The 15,492-nt window shown below is 40.7% G+C and overlaps 1 protein-coding gene across 1 annotated transcript; it reads left to right on the forward strand.

Moving 5' to 3' along the window:
• The first annotated feature begins 419 nt into the window (after positions 1-419).
• Positions 420-15,175, forward strand: limd2 (LIM domain containing 2). Its single transcript, XM_079519367.1, has 4 exons — positions 420-736; positions 10,828-10,875; positions 11,337-11,473; positions 11,597-15,175. The coding sequence occupies exons 1-4, from the start codon at positions 734-736 to the stop codon at positions 11,754-11,756; spliced, it is 348 nt and encodes a 115-aa protein (XP_079375493.1). The 5' UTR covers positions 420-733; the 3' UTR covers positions 11,757-15,175.
• The last annotated feature ends 317 nt before the right edge of the window (positions 15,176-15,492 follow it).

Below are 15,492 nucleotides of genomic sequence, written 5' to 3' on the forward strand. Positions count from 1 at the left end.
GGCTTTTGTAGCCATTGAGACGATTGAGTCATACAGCATGAACTCAGTTGAGACCTAGGCTTACAGAGCAGCGTGTGTGTTTTTGGACTGTCTGCTACTGGACTGTCAAGTAAAATGTTAAACTCACGGAGAGACGTGACCCCCCAGTGCCCCCACACACACTTTCTTTACCTTTTCCCTTATCAACATGCCCATGCATGTTGAGTTTTCATAATCCATCTAATCATCAATTTGAAAAATGGATTCAAAGCGGCGTGCCCAGCCGTATTATTAGGAGATGTGACTTAATGTATGCATGATGACAGTAGAGGGACTGGGGAGGGGACACACGCGCGAGGATGGGGGGGTGGGCGCAGAAATATGAAGAACCAATAGCGTGCAATCTCCTGCTGTGATATGTGGGGGTAAAAAAAAGAAAAAGCAAGTGAAAAAAAAAAAAAACAGTGGGAAAGCGACTTGAAAAACGAGACGACGACGACGTCGACGAGGAGAGGGGTGGTGCTGCACCGAGGCTCACTGAGCAGGAGGTAACTCGCCGGGTCTGTGTGGCAAGAAGGCTCATCTATAACAAAGCCACACACACACTGACTGATCCACCACACAGACACACGTACGTCGTACACGCGGAAACCCAACGAGAAGAACGTCCACTTCTGCACATTGAGTGAGCGGAGGACAGAGTCAGAGCCCCACCACATTGTCGTCGTTGTGTGAGACAGAGACAGGAGCACAGATGGTAAGCCAGCGTTTCCTCATCAATTGGTGTGTGTGTGCGTGTGTGTCTCTCTCCGTGGCTGCAGCCTCTCCTCCTTCTAGCCTGATTTGCAGAAAATAGCCGATCTGCAAGCACACAACGCGTCGCGAGGCGACGCGTTGTGTGCTTGTAGATCGGCTATTTTCGGTGCGGCGCGACACCGTCGCGCGGCCGAGACAGTTTTTCTGCTGCTTTCTGTGTGATGATGATGAGGTGAGCTTCATTTCATGTCCGTCCACTCGCTAATGTTAAAGCTAGCTCCCCACCAGCACCACCATGGGAGCCGCATATTGTCTTATCTGACCCATCAACGTGGTGGTGGGGTCTGTAAGGATGAGACTATAGCAGCATATTTGTTTATATTTTCGATTCTAATTACATTAAAGGGCGTCTAAACGAGGCGCCGCCGATGTGTTGTTCATAATATTCTGCTTTGCGCGCTTCAGATTTCATTTTTTCAACCCCTTTTAACGTAGTAAATTCACGTTAGCTTGCTTGCTAATTATGATCACTCACGAAGGTAATCTCGTGAAATGTTGATTGCATAATATGATGCGCACACACCCCCTATTAATGGTCTGTTTTTCTGTGGAAGTTTGCGATTTGTCTTTGAATCTGTGAGTGACCTCTTCCTCGATAGATTTTATTCTCAGATTCTATAGTGTGATTGATGGTGATCGATGTCCCCTTGGCCGTGTGTTGTCTGTCTGTCTGTCTGGTGGTGGCGGCTCAGTTCTAATAGTGTAAAATTATCATAATCGTGCATATAGACCTGATCTAGTCTAGTCACGGTGTTATGTAAAATGTCTGTAAAGCAGGTATACATCAGCCAGTGAATAAGAGGTGTCTGTCTGTGCATTCAGTGCTGCGCATGAACTCATTGACCACTGAGCACTGATGGATGAGATAGCCGCGATAATACTGAATGAATGAAGCGACTGGATTAAACCCTTGGTGGAATCCTGATGGTGCTTTTTACACTGTGGTTCTATGCACTGGCGGAAGGCTGTACACTAGTAGGCTACACACGTTTAAAGTCACAGATTCTCCACCATGTGTATTTTGTCAACCAGTTTACTTTACAAACCTATATGTGGCTTTGTCAAACCACCTTTTTATCCATTCAAGATGCCACATCTACAGCTGCCTGTATAATTATAGCCTTGGCCTGTGTGGTGGTGAGGGGCAAGTAAGTATTATGGTCATTTTCATGGACTAAACGGTCAAGGATCTGTCTGGCCTTCCTGTGTACAGTACAGACTGACCACCTAGTAATAGTATTCTAGATTGATTTACATCAAAGGTCATACAGACTATATAACAGCAATGGCTATCACAATTTAAAGGCTTTAATCAGAATGAAAGGCAAGGCTTTGATGAGAACTGTTAAGATATGTTTTCCATTATCATACATTCTTCTGTTAATGGTAAGAATGGGCATACACACCCAATTTGTTAATGTCTGAAAGTGCCATTTGTTTGAGGAGGGTTACTCTCTAACCACCAACCAGTTGAGTACAACAATACTAAAATGGGTCACAATATTTTCGAGTTTCAGGCAGTATGGTCTGATTAACAGTTTCCACAACATGCACATTGAACGCCAACATTTGTTAGTGCATTGTTCTTACTCACTTTGTTTCAATTAAGAGGCCAGTTACATTAATATTAACTAAGTACCACACTTAACTTTAAACCCAATCTCTGATGGCCTAAATGCAATTCCTGCCCACAGTGACTCATTTCCAGTAAGATGATGAAGATAATCCAATAATTGTCATTTAATTGCTCCAAAGGGACCTGAGAGAGACTTGCATGGTATTACAGGATGTGTCCAGACTGTATTGTCCAAACCTCTCAGTTTCCTCTTGGTGTTACAAAGATTGATCTGTTGCGTCTGTAGGTTCTTTTGTGAAGTCGCTTTATACATTTAAATTGCCATTGTACATATTTTAATCATTATCAAAATGTATAGCATGGGTGTTTCCTCTGATTGCCTCCTTGACTGTGGGTGATCAGCTACAGTCAAAACTTGGGCTAGTATTAAAAAAAAGAAACACCAGATGAGTGGAAATTGGGTATTTTGCTAACGTGTTATTTCGGGATAGAGCAGATACTACAATATGCTGATTTGCCAAAACGCTGTAGCAGCTTGATGTAGCAATGTGAATCTGAGCTAAATTGTTGTTTTTATTTTCTTGGTTGGAGTGCCGCTATTTCCACTCGTCTAGTGTTTTGTTTGTAGTTATACTATGTTTATGTTTTACCCAGATATTACCTCCTGCGAGCACGCCCAGGAACAGAAATGCCTCCAGAAACTAATTTTGAAATGTGTTGTTCAATGTCGCCATGTACCTGAAATGAAACCACCCATCATGTCATTTTCGAACTATATTCTAAAGCATCTTGCGCAAGGACACTTTGACAGGACATGTCCTGTCAAAGTGTCCTAACAAGATGCAATGTGTGTGAGTGGCTGTTGATGGGTTAACCACTTGACTTAAACACAACAAATTCAACATTATTTGGCTGATCTACAAGCTTGTGCCTTGTAGTGATATGAGCTTCTAAAAAAGGGGGAAAAATCCATGGTCTCTCACCCCAACAAGGGCTGGATGAGAATACTCCTAACAGGAACCATCTGTTATGGGTAGTGTAAAATGTAGTGAGACGTAAACCAGATATTTGCATGTTAGATGTTGTGGACGTGATGGGGCCTGTTGTCCTGAATTCCAATCCCCCAGCAGGCTTCAGTTGTGAAATGTTGCCTGTCCCTCTCTGTCTCAATCTTTGTGATAACATCTGTCTTTCTTGGTACTTAAGGCAGGTTCTAATCTTGACTTGAGTGACTTCCAAATGTAGATTATCAGTAGCTTCTCCTTGGGTTATTGCATGTTCAAGTCAATACACGTTTCAAATCCTGAACACATTCTATACCTTTCACACTTTCGCTCTTTGAAGTGAGAATACCGGTAATTACATTGGCATTAATGTCATTAGAAGGCTTCATTATTCTAGTTAGTAAGAGAGATGACATACTAGGTAGTTACTATCCACAGATGCTTTGCATTCCCTGTCAGCTGAAATAGTAAGCAACATCCGTCCATGTTAATTAAGTACAGCCATCCTGTAAGAAATTGGGTAAATACATCAGAGTGCATCTACAGTCCACTGCTTTTGTTGAATGATTTACTTTGACCACAAGTTTGGGTTGATTCGATAGCTAGAGCTTAGCTAGTACTCGCATTAGTAAATACTGTTTAAGTTAAAATTATATTTTTGAAAAGGTTTTGAGATCGTTACATATCTAGGGTCTGGAAACTATAGTATAAACTTTGTTGACAGGAGGCCTCCCCCCCCCCCCCCCCCCCACACTCTAAACTTGCGCTGACATGCGTTGTGTGAGGAATCTGAGGATGTACACAGTCTGTTTTCAGTTCACCAAATTTCCTATTTTTGCTGAAACTTCGCCTGTTGTTTCAACCCAGATATCGGGATGGGGATGCTACGGTTCATGTGTTTAAAAGAAAAAATAACTTGTGAAAATGCAAGCAATGTTATTCTGCTGCTCCGAGACTTCAGTTCTCATCACCTAAGTAACAACTAGGTGTTACTATGAAAAACATCTCTGGGATTTGTCTCCTTCACAGTTTTCATAAAGGCTGTTTGAGTAAAAGAGAGCACCTGATTTGCACTTTGACATTCACAAAACACGGAGCAGTTTAACTAACCGATGTGTAATATTTCACCAGTGTGAAAACACACTTGTGAAATATTAAAGCATCTGTTATTCATTATTTTTTTTACGTTCAGTGTTTCGTGTTTGCCCTCGGATGAGGTTGTAGCAGTGGTGGTGAACAACCACACACATGTACAAAAAAGTGAATACAACATGGTGCTCAAAATGTATTTTGCGCTCAAACACTGAGGCTTAAAGGAGAATTCCATACTAGAAGGCTTTCTTACCGTTTATTTGTAGTTAAGTCCCCACCAAAGAGGTCCAGGTGTTATTTTGTGCATTATTGGCTATTTCCCCTATCATAAGCCCTCAATTAATTGCATTGAATTGAATGGGGCTATGGGGTGTTGTGCTAATTCGCTTATTTCCATCGCTCAAAAATAATTTGTTTGTATATATCCTCTCTTCATAATGTAAAAATTATCCCAAGTGGCACACTTTACTACTTATTTCGATGGAAATAAGCGAATTAACAACAACCCCCATTGAGGGCTTATGGTAGGGGAAATAGCCAATAATGCACTTTTGCACAAAATAACACCTGGACCTCTTTGGTGGGGACGCAACAACTACAAATAAAGGTAAGAAAGCCTTCTAGTATGGAATTCGCCTTAAGTATACATGTGTCCACACTAATGAGCAGGAAGAATATCCTGCGGTTATTGAGCTTTTTCCAGCACAGGATAGATGAACGCATCATTTTAACACATCAGTTTCATCCTACTGTAAACCTGGTGTCCATATTTTCAGCATGTCATGACGATGGGCTGTCTTCAAATCATTCAGTAGGTTTTGTGACCTGCACTGTGTCAGTCAGCTAATTACCAAACCTGTGTGATTTTTACTCAAACCATCATTGATCTCATTCTGACCTCGGACAAATCCAGAATCTCCAAGAAAGGTGTTACTGTATGCAGGCTTAGCGATCATTTTATGATATTCTGTACCTACAAAAAACCGGCTGTCACAAAACGGTCGTAACTAGGGACCTCAAAACCTACTCTAGTGAGGCCTTTAACCAAGAATTGGAGAGTCTGGATTGGTCCGATGAGCTCACTAGTTGAAGAAACATGGCTTGACTTCAAAACAACATGACTTCCCTGAGAACCATCAGGGTCAAAACTCAAAACCCGCTCGGAGCCATGGATGAATTCGGATATACTGACTGCAATGAAAACCAGAGACGACAAATCCTCTGAATTTCTAAAATGCAAGTCAAAGCTTGCCAAGTGCTTCAACAGTGATCTCCAAGCTCAACTGGACAACCTAAAAACCCAACAAAACAAACAAAGAAACATTGTAACTGCCATGACCAAATCTTCAAAAATAAACTTTATATGATTTCCTGTTTTGTTTTTTTTAGTTTTTGTTTTTTGTGTATAGAAGTGTATTTGTACGTCTCTAAATGTTCTGCTGAATTGAAAATTGTGGACCCTGTTGTAAACAAGTGTAATCATGGTACACAGTAAAAGTTTTTGTATTGACTTCTGCATACTGTTAATAAATACCGTATTAAATACTTCAATCAATCAAAAACTCTTATGACACCATCATATGACGAGGTATAACATGATTGGTCTAAGTGGTTAAGATGAGAGAGGCCTTATAAAGCGTTGTTTCGCTGACACTTGTCTTGCAGCAGCAATCTCACACACTTCATTTCCTCACAGGAAGTAGCCTCCCCAGACTTGTGTAAGTTATCTCAGCAAACATGGCACCCAAAGCAAAAAGTGCATTTTGTCTTGTTAAGTTGATTGTCTATCACAGGAAGTTGGAAAAGGGAACTAGTTTGAGACATAGTTTTCACATCCGTCTAGCACTCATCTGTTGAATGCAATGACCAGCAATGTCTTCTTCTGCACTGCCCTTTAGTGTAGAAATCTCATTAAAAGTGATATTGTTATATTTTGATACTCGACCAGATTACAGTGAAATTGCTACATGCACAGAATTAAATTAACACTGGTGATTTTATGCAAAACAAATATTTTATCTTTATAGCACTCCCTGTTTGTATCGTGAATTTCATCCTAGGTACTTTTTCCCACATAACTTTACAAACTCTGTCTCTTCATGTTTAGAGCAATAGGTGGAAGAATACTGTCTAGGCAAGGCTATATATCTACCCTACTGGCAGCTGTTTTCATCACTGGAGTGGTGCCGATGCCTGCAGGGCATGTCCAAAATGTGCAATCTAAGATGATATCTGCAGTAGGAAAATATTTAACTTCAGGCCAATGGCGTGTATCAACTTGAAATAGATCATCATTTGGATTTATTATTTTTTGAAGCCGTAGGCCTATTAACAGTGTTTTGATGCGTATGGAGAATGAGGTATTTCATATTTGTTCTGTTTATGTTCCATCCCTCAAGTGGATCAGACGCTGTTCTAAAAATAAGGATGAGTGGAATAAATGACCACTGACGTTTGTTAACATAAGACCTCCATGTTTGCCATTTAAGGCTAGTTGTGTTCAGAACTGTAGTCAGCACTGAAGGATCCCTGTCCTAGTCTGCTAAAGTCCTGTGTATAATTTACTTTGTACAATGTACGGCAGTGTTGTGCACCAAAAATAGCTGATCTATAAGCTCACAATGCGTTGGCATCATCAAGTATAAATCAGGCATATCTGTTGTAGAGTCGTTCAAATTCACTACAGGAGAGGGGAGAACATTTTCCACATTGCATGCATACTCCAGAACCACCACTTTGTCTATTTTTCCCATGTAATATTCCGAAGTGGTGTTGTAATGGCTCTAAAAATGAACCTGATTTCTGTCAGTTGATATCGCTTGCAAACACTGATATGGCATGAGAGAGGCCTGGTTTATGTCATGGCTGGTGCATGCTGGAATTCCAGAGCTTTTTATTGTCTCAACGGGGTGAAGCTTTGTATGAACACTTTGGGCACTAAAATCCACACATTATGCTAATATGCAGGCATGTATTGTAAACTGCACCCTAGTTCTCCCACGCTGTCGCAAATTTGAGCCTAATACATACGACCATGTCGCTCGCCAAAAATAACAGATGAGTGACTATGCGTTGTGCAAATCTGTTGCAATGTGTCTTAACTCTTCAGGATTGTATGGTGTACCCTGCCTTCTTTTCAGTGTTATTTAACTCGAGGAATGCACAAATCGGTTCTAATTTGGTTCCATTTTTACACTCTTGAGTTAAATGAACATTCCTGAATGTATAATGTAGACTTGGGATGGCAGGGGGTTTCACCGGGCAAGCTCTACAGGGGCCTTTGCTCTGGGAGTAAAGGCAATGGGATTTGGGAAAGTAATAAGATTATAGGATCCTCAACAGAAGAGTATCAAACCCTGATCTGTGCGCAGCAGGCCAACCAAGCACTCCAAAACATTTACGGGGGGGGGGGGGGGGGGGGAGGGTTCGGTTTGCTTTTGCATACAGGCAAAGTTACAGTCTGTACACCTAGATTCATGCTGCTGTTCTTGAAGTGTGTGTGTGTGTGTGTGTGTGTGTGTGTGTGTGTGTGTGTGTGTGTGTGTGTGTGTGTGTGTGTGTGTGTGTGTGTGTGTGTGTGTGTGTGTGTGTGTGTGTGTGTGTGTGTGTGTGTGTGTGTGTGTGTGTGTGTGTGTGTGTGTGTGTGTGTGTGTGTGTGTGTGTGTGTGTGTGTGTGTGTGTGTGTGTGTGTGTGTGTGTGTGTGTGTGTGTGTCCATTACTAAAGGGGACATGCATCATTTATTACATCTATTCTCTTGTATGGTAGTGATGCACCATGAACATTTAAGGCTAATATCTCTGTGCAATCCAATAGACAGTCATTGTCGACTATCCCATTGTGGATTCTGTGAGACGGAGGATGTCAGACATGTCATCTCAATTTCCTGCCACGTTCTAGCTCTTCTGTGACAATGACATCCTCTTCTCTCATGTACATATAAGGCAAAAGAAGATGGAAGACGGCATGGTGCACACACTCTTCCAAAACACGATTAGTTGTTTACTAGAAGAGCATGGTACACAGTGACATCCCCAGTGTTGTTCATTTAACTAAGAGTGTACACATGAAACCAAATTTACCCTTACAGTTAATTTGGTTTGATGTGTACACTCTGAGCAAATGGAACATTGATCATTTGAAATGCCATGTCCTCACTCGGATCAACATTTCCTCTAGCAAACATTTGTATTTTGCTTCATTTATTCTTGACATTTATTTTAATGTCCTTAAGCCTCGTAGTAGGTGAACCGGCCAATGCTTTGTTTATCTCTTATATCCATCATGTTACAAACTGTTTTCAGTAAACTAAAGTGTTGCTTAATACAAGAGGTGAGGTAACCAACCATGGGTGAGCCCTCATGCAAGCTAGCAGCACTGCCGTATACAGAGCTGATCAGGATCCAGGCCTAACAAGGAGAAGGATGGTTTAGTTACTGATTCCATCTTAATTAAGGAAGTTGCATGGTTTACTCTCTCAATGTGACAGTCATTCCAAAATCAGGATGTAAATTAAGATAAAACCCTAGCTTAACTTCCTGGCCCTTCATTGACTGGCAAAAGACGATGAAGGGTTTTCAAAGTAATCAGCAGGACAATTGAAAATGTGAATTTAAAAGATAACTGGAATCACATAAAGATAATATTCATAGTCTTCACAACCTTAATGCTGTAGGTCTGTTTATTATAGAGTGGTGGTGACATTGCAGATACATGTACTGTAGAACAGGTTTGATTTACCCTCTGTGGAAGTATTGTTATTATTAGTATATTAGTTGCAACATCATTGATTCACTTGTTGAATGAATGGACCTCTGATTTCATTTTCAAACAATTGTTACTGTTGAAGGGAGTGGGGTGCTCCCACGCTTGCCAATCACTGTAGTGTTATGTGGTGAAGTTTTCATCACAGTGTGCTGTTCACATTGCATTTCTCCAAACCTACAAGCAGGGACTTGTGCACAGTGCAAGTCAAGGCAGTTGCAAACAGAGCTCAGCTGTTGTCTCCCTGGAGGCTTTCTTCTCTGTCCTGTCCAACTTTGAGAGAGAGACCCCTCCCCCTCTCCAAGCTGACCTCCTTACATAACATGGTTTTAGTAAAAAGTCAAGTTAGTAAGGACTTTCCAAACAGAAGGAACCCTTCTTTCCATGCGCACCAGCGGTTTTCAACTTTTCAGTAGCTTTTGGCGTTGGCATGCTCGTCATTTTATTATCCACTCAAACTACCTGTTACTCTGGTTCAAATGCTGTGGTTACTGGTTATGCATGTTGCTGCTGGCGGGGAACAGGCAGATGTACAGTGCAGCTCAAATCATTGAGACAGAATAGCTTCCCTTGGCCAGGTTTGACACCAGACCCAGGATGATTTGGTCTTGCTGGCCTCCTGGCCCCCTGGGGATGTTTATCTGCACCTTTTGAAATTTAAACTTTCGACCTGGCTGCAATTAAGTGACAACCTCCACATCTGTTGGTTAGCCTGCAGAATGTCCTGCAGGGAAAGATACAAAATGTGCCGAGTCTGCTGACCTGTATGAAAAGGCTGCCAGAAATTTGAAAAGTACACGTTTTGGTATATGATTATGGGTCATCTTCTTCAGAGGCTGAACAGTAAAAGAAAGAATGTTATGAAGCTGCAACAAAGCAGTCCACTGCTTTAGTTTTCCTCTTATGTAGATGTGAAGCTGTTCCAGTCTTCCTATATAAATATCCGTCACTAAATCCAATTTGAAATATTTCTTTCTTCGTTAACATGGAGACGAAAGAAAGGCTGCTGTGCAGACATGGGCGAAATGTTATTTGCGACTCCCATACCCGTGTCATGACTAGGGCTGGGGCGGTATGGATTTTTTTGTTATCACGATAATAAATTGCTGTTTACCAACGGTATCGCAATATCACGTTCTCTTCCCAAAAGGTTGTGAATAAAATCAAAAACATTAACCACGGTATGGCGGTATATCGGCTATTGTACCCAGCCCCATGTAATCTGTATAGCTGTATGTGAAGAGCAGTTCTATGAGTCAGTATTTGGATGCTGGTTCCATGTTGTAGTGTTGAGGGCAGCCCCCATGCAGAGCATCCCACAGCTCGGCTCACATACCCAGACAGAAGGCACATGATCCCCTCTCGGGGGTGCACATGGAGACAGATGGAGGCCTGGATGGAGAGTCGACAAGAGAGCAAAGACTGATGAGGACATAATGGAAGGACTATTAGATCTAATCAGAGAGGACAGTGACAAAATTATTCATGTCATGTTGTACATAATGATGACATGTGACTTTAATTATCTTTGCATTTGAACCATCAATTGTTACTGAAATATTTGCATAAAATGTCATTATGTTTTCTCTCCTCTCAGGAAAACAGAAGCACCACCACTGAAGAGAAACCTGTCCAGCGATCGAAGGTAAATATGCCTGAAGCAGTGCTCTCAAATTCATGTTCCTGTATCAACTTGTCTCAGATACTCCTGCTGTCCTAGTGAGTCGATCCCTTTCATTTGATTTCAAAAGGGCACCTTGGAGCTATTAATTTTCACTACTTTCAGAAATGGATCATATATCTATCCAGATTTATGCAACTTTATTACCTAACTTTGTTTTAAGAAGGAAAGTTGTTGCTTGCAAGCATCTCTGTAAGATCGTGTACTGACTTGTTGAGCCACCAGACAGCACCTGGGACCGCGGGCGTAGCGTTAGTCCGATGTCCCAATAATCCCACACCCATAAATCCGACTACCCAATATTTCGACCATAGAGCCCCATATTAACCCTATCCCCTAACCGCATGTCCCCCCCCCCCCCCCCCCCCCTTCTTGGTGGCACTGGGCACTGGCACAGTAGTAAAATTGTGCATTCATGTTTTCAGTCCTTCAGCTTTAAAACGCAAAAGGAAGTGTGCTCTTCATGTGAGAAGACGGTCTACCCAATGGAGAGACTGGTTGCCAACAGTCAGATATTCCATTCAAACTGCTTCTGTTGCAAACACTGCAACACCAAACTCAGGTGAGTTTCTGCATTCTCTCTCCTTCTTCCCATCAATTATGTGTAACTTTCTTTACGTTGTGATTTTCCTGATTTCATCTGTTTTTAACTTTTTATTTGACCCTACAATTGCCCACCCTGTAGCCTTGGCACCTTCGCAGCTCTTCAGGGTGAATTCTACTGTAAAGCCCATTTCCAGCAGCTCTTCAAGAGCAAAGGCAACTATGACGAAGGCTTTGGACGCAAACAGCACAAGGAGCTTTGGACCCCCAAGGAGACGGAGACCATAACAAAGACCACATAATCATGTCTGCCTGTGTCCCCACCCGTAGTGTCCCTGCCTTTCTCCTCCTTTATTCTACATTAAACCTCCAATTCGTCTCGAAGAACACATGCCTCATATGGAGCGTGCACTTAAGTCTTTCACATACTTAATTTGTCCACGTCATCAACACAGGTACACGCATGCACAAACGCCTAGTAAATGACTGGCCAGACATTGAGTGGCTTTTTATTTTTTATTTTTGAACATTTTTATTTGACATTTTCCTCTTTGGAATTGGTTGTTGATTGTGACCAAATGCCTTCTCAACAATCCAGCGTTAACTTTTTGCTGGAGGTTTGGGATTATAATCACACTAGCTTTTAGTTAGTTTGATGTTATGTTTGATTATTTTCTGAATTTGCATCTTTTCTTTCATAAGTAAACTGTATGCCAAGGCAAACATATCGGCAGAGGCTATAAACTCTTTGCAGTAGAGCATACACTCAGGTCAATGTTCTGAGGGGCGGGTTCCACTTGCAAACTTAGTTTTATTTTTGGTTTTATTTTATGCTAACATTTTACAAATTCAACTACAACGCAACTTAAAAAAATTAGTCCTCAGAATTTAGATTTTGCTGTCAGAATATGACAGTTTGTCACGTTTCAAATATTTGAGAAACGAACAGGGTACAACGTACTGTAAAATGAGCGCACACATGGGCAGTAGCTCACCATTCTTGTTTCCACTTGATTCCATGTTTTGTTTGTCTTAATGACAGGCATGATGACAGATTTTTTTTTCTCTCTTGCATGTCTATTAGTGGGATTGGGTCTTAGTAGCCTAAAAGGGTCTTTTCAGGCTTAAATAGATTTTGTGTTGTCGCAAAATCTTTGGTCTGAACTAGGCTTACGGATCATGTATACTCTTCACACGACCCTTTCAACAAGTGCCACTCGACAAAAATGATGTGAAAATGACATGGTATGTATATCGAACGACATGCCGTAAACTGATCGATGTTTATAAATGGTCGATTACGTATAAATCACCCATTCCCTCATAACTGTCTCTTGTGTTGTGGATGACTTAGGTCATGTGTTTTTCCATTTCATTAATCGGTTATACCTGTTTTTATTTTTAAGTTCCGAGAAGCACTTCTTTCTCTGTGTTTGCTGGATTTGATTGATGTCACAGCCTAAGTTGATGCTCTCTGAGCTTTTATAGTTGAAATATTAATGGGTTTTTAAGATTGTTGTTCGTATACGATCTGTACATATTGCTGTAGTCTGTTTAGTGAACGTACCACACTATATTCTACTGTACTTGCCTTGCACATATGACCATGCATGATCACCAGGCAAGATGTTAAACACAGGGAAGCATAGGTCTTGTCAATAAACCTCCCTTATCTCTATATTCTAAAATGCTAAACTAAATCCAACATTAATTGAATTTGTTGGCTTTGTTGATGAATCTGTTGACTTCCACTTCTGTCTGTGTCTGACCTGTGAGGGTCAAAACTCAAAAGTGAGTATGTTCCTGTCTGGATAGGGCTCAACCCTTGTAGAAACCCCACTTAACATTATGGCATTCATATTCCATTAATGTTAGGCCTCTCTCTCTCTGCTGTATGTGAGTGTGCTAGTAAGCTGGAGATCCACTGTGGGGCCACCGTATGTGATCACATTTTACATAATTCTTATGAATGTCTCCAAGTCCCATCCAGAGAGCATGGACATAGTTCCCCTTATGCCTATGTTATGCTACATCGTACCGTACGACAGTGTTGTGCGCTGAAAATAGCAGAACTATGAGCTATGAGGAAAGCTCATGAGTATAGCATCCTCGATTTGTGAGCTTGTAGGTCAGCTATTTTCGCCATGCGACACTATCGTCGGACGAAGTAGTATATCAGGCTTTAAAAGAAAATGCCTTCCTGTTCTCATCTCATGTCTTACTAGCTAAATGCTTCTTAGCACCTGGACCTATAGGCCTATCTTAGTACTGAATTGAACAGAGCTTGGAGGTTTGTAACAACTATCCCCAGTGGAGTTTCTGCAGTTTGCAGTCCACCCAAAGCCCTGTGCAGGCTGCCCCCTGCTGGGGAGATGGTAGTGTGACAGTCGATGTAAAAATGTGGGCTAGATTTTGCCCTGAGACCTGAACTCATTACAGCTTGTATTCAAAGTTTTGAATAAGCGAGTTGCCACAGTCTGCAGTGCCGAGGCTGCACTATCAGTCACTTTTTATTTATCTGCCCCTGATAAGGCAAGTAAGACTAGTCCGACAAAACGACTCGATTCTTCACAGAATGAGATTAAAGCCATTCAAATATCTCCATTGTTTATTTTAAAAAAGACTTAAAAACCACTGATACTTGACTGACACCTGAATGACACAAATACTTTTTGTGACTTGAGGGTTTACTGTGAATCTGAGCATGCTGTGGATAATAGGAATAAAGAAATTAGCTTTTCTTTTTTTTTTAAAGAAAGAAAAGAAAGGCAAACCTTAATGCTTTTCCAAATTAGAGTTTTGTTAAATGCAGAGACCTCAAAAAATAATTTCTCTAGGCCTACTTGACAGCAAATTTCTGTTAATTTAACTCTGGGAAATTGACCTGTAAGGATCTATTTGTACACTCAAAGTTGAACTGACACTAAGGATCTTTCTGTGTTTGAAAAGGGAAATTGATATTATTTTAAGAGTTCCAATATTAAACCTAAGGATACTTCATACGTACAACCAGCATTCATTTTTATGATCAGATTTCATAATATCCACACACATTAATTACATCACTCCAAGGGTCAGAGTGTATATTTTATATTTATTTTTCTTTTGAAAAAAAGGGTCCCTGCATGATTTGAAACCAATGATGTGATATTTAGAATAGACACTTCAACTACATCCATATTGTCTCTGTCATTCTCTGTAAAGCAGTGCGCCAAGGTACAACTGATGCACAATGTGAATTGCAGAGTGAAACAGAAAGGTACATTTTTCTACACTGACTGGTGCCAAGAGGCTCAGGTGAATGATAGCTCTGTGACTTATTTGTTTTGTGACTAATTTTTAGTTCTGTGCTAAATCTCAGTGTTTGACTTAAGTTTTGTCTTTTATGCAGGTGTCACTGTTTGTCATTGACAATTTTTAGCTGTATGCATTCTTAAAAAAAAAAAAAAAGTATTCTATATTGTAAACTTATAAACTTGATCTGTGGAATGAGGTGGCCTTATAGCAAAAAGAACGTTTGGGCTGTGTTTTCTTTCTTTTTCTTCTCTCTTCTCCTATAGTCCTTACACCCTCATTTCAGCTCAGTTGGTTTACAGCATTTTAAGATGTAACCTTTCAACACACAAACACACGCAATCATGTTTGTGCATTTCCTTTCCATGGTTTTTAAATTTTCATTTTTTACATGCTTTTGGAAAAAATAAAAACATTTAAAACTGCATGCCTGTGTGGAGTGACTGGTCTGGTTGGTATTTCATTTTGTAGGCATATAAGATTAAATGTAAAGTAGGCTAGCACATCCTCAAATACTATTTTTTTCTTTTTTTACTATTTTGAAAAACATTACAATTGTTCAACTCTACATCAAAAAGTTGAGAGCTTGTAGATCGGCTACTTGAACTATTCAAAAGTGTTTTTCAAAATAGTAAGAAAGGCAAAGAAGCTTAGGGATAAGGGACTGAATAAGCTGCACTGACCGACGAAAATAGGGCCCAACTCTGGGTCATTAAACTAAAGTCACATAATTGCTTGCACCAT

This window comes from Electrona antarctica (genome assembly GCF_951216825.1).
Source record: "Electrona antarctica genome assembly, chromosome: 14".
Taxonomy (NCBI): domain Eukaryota; kingdom Metazoa; phylum Chordata; class Actinopteri; order Myctophiformes; family Myctophidae; genus Electrona; species Electrona antarctica.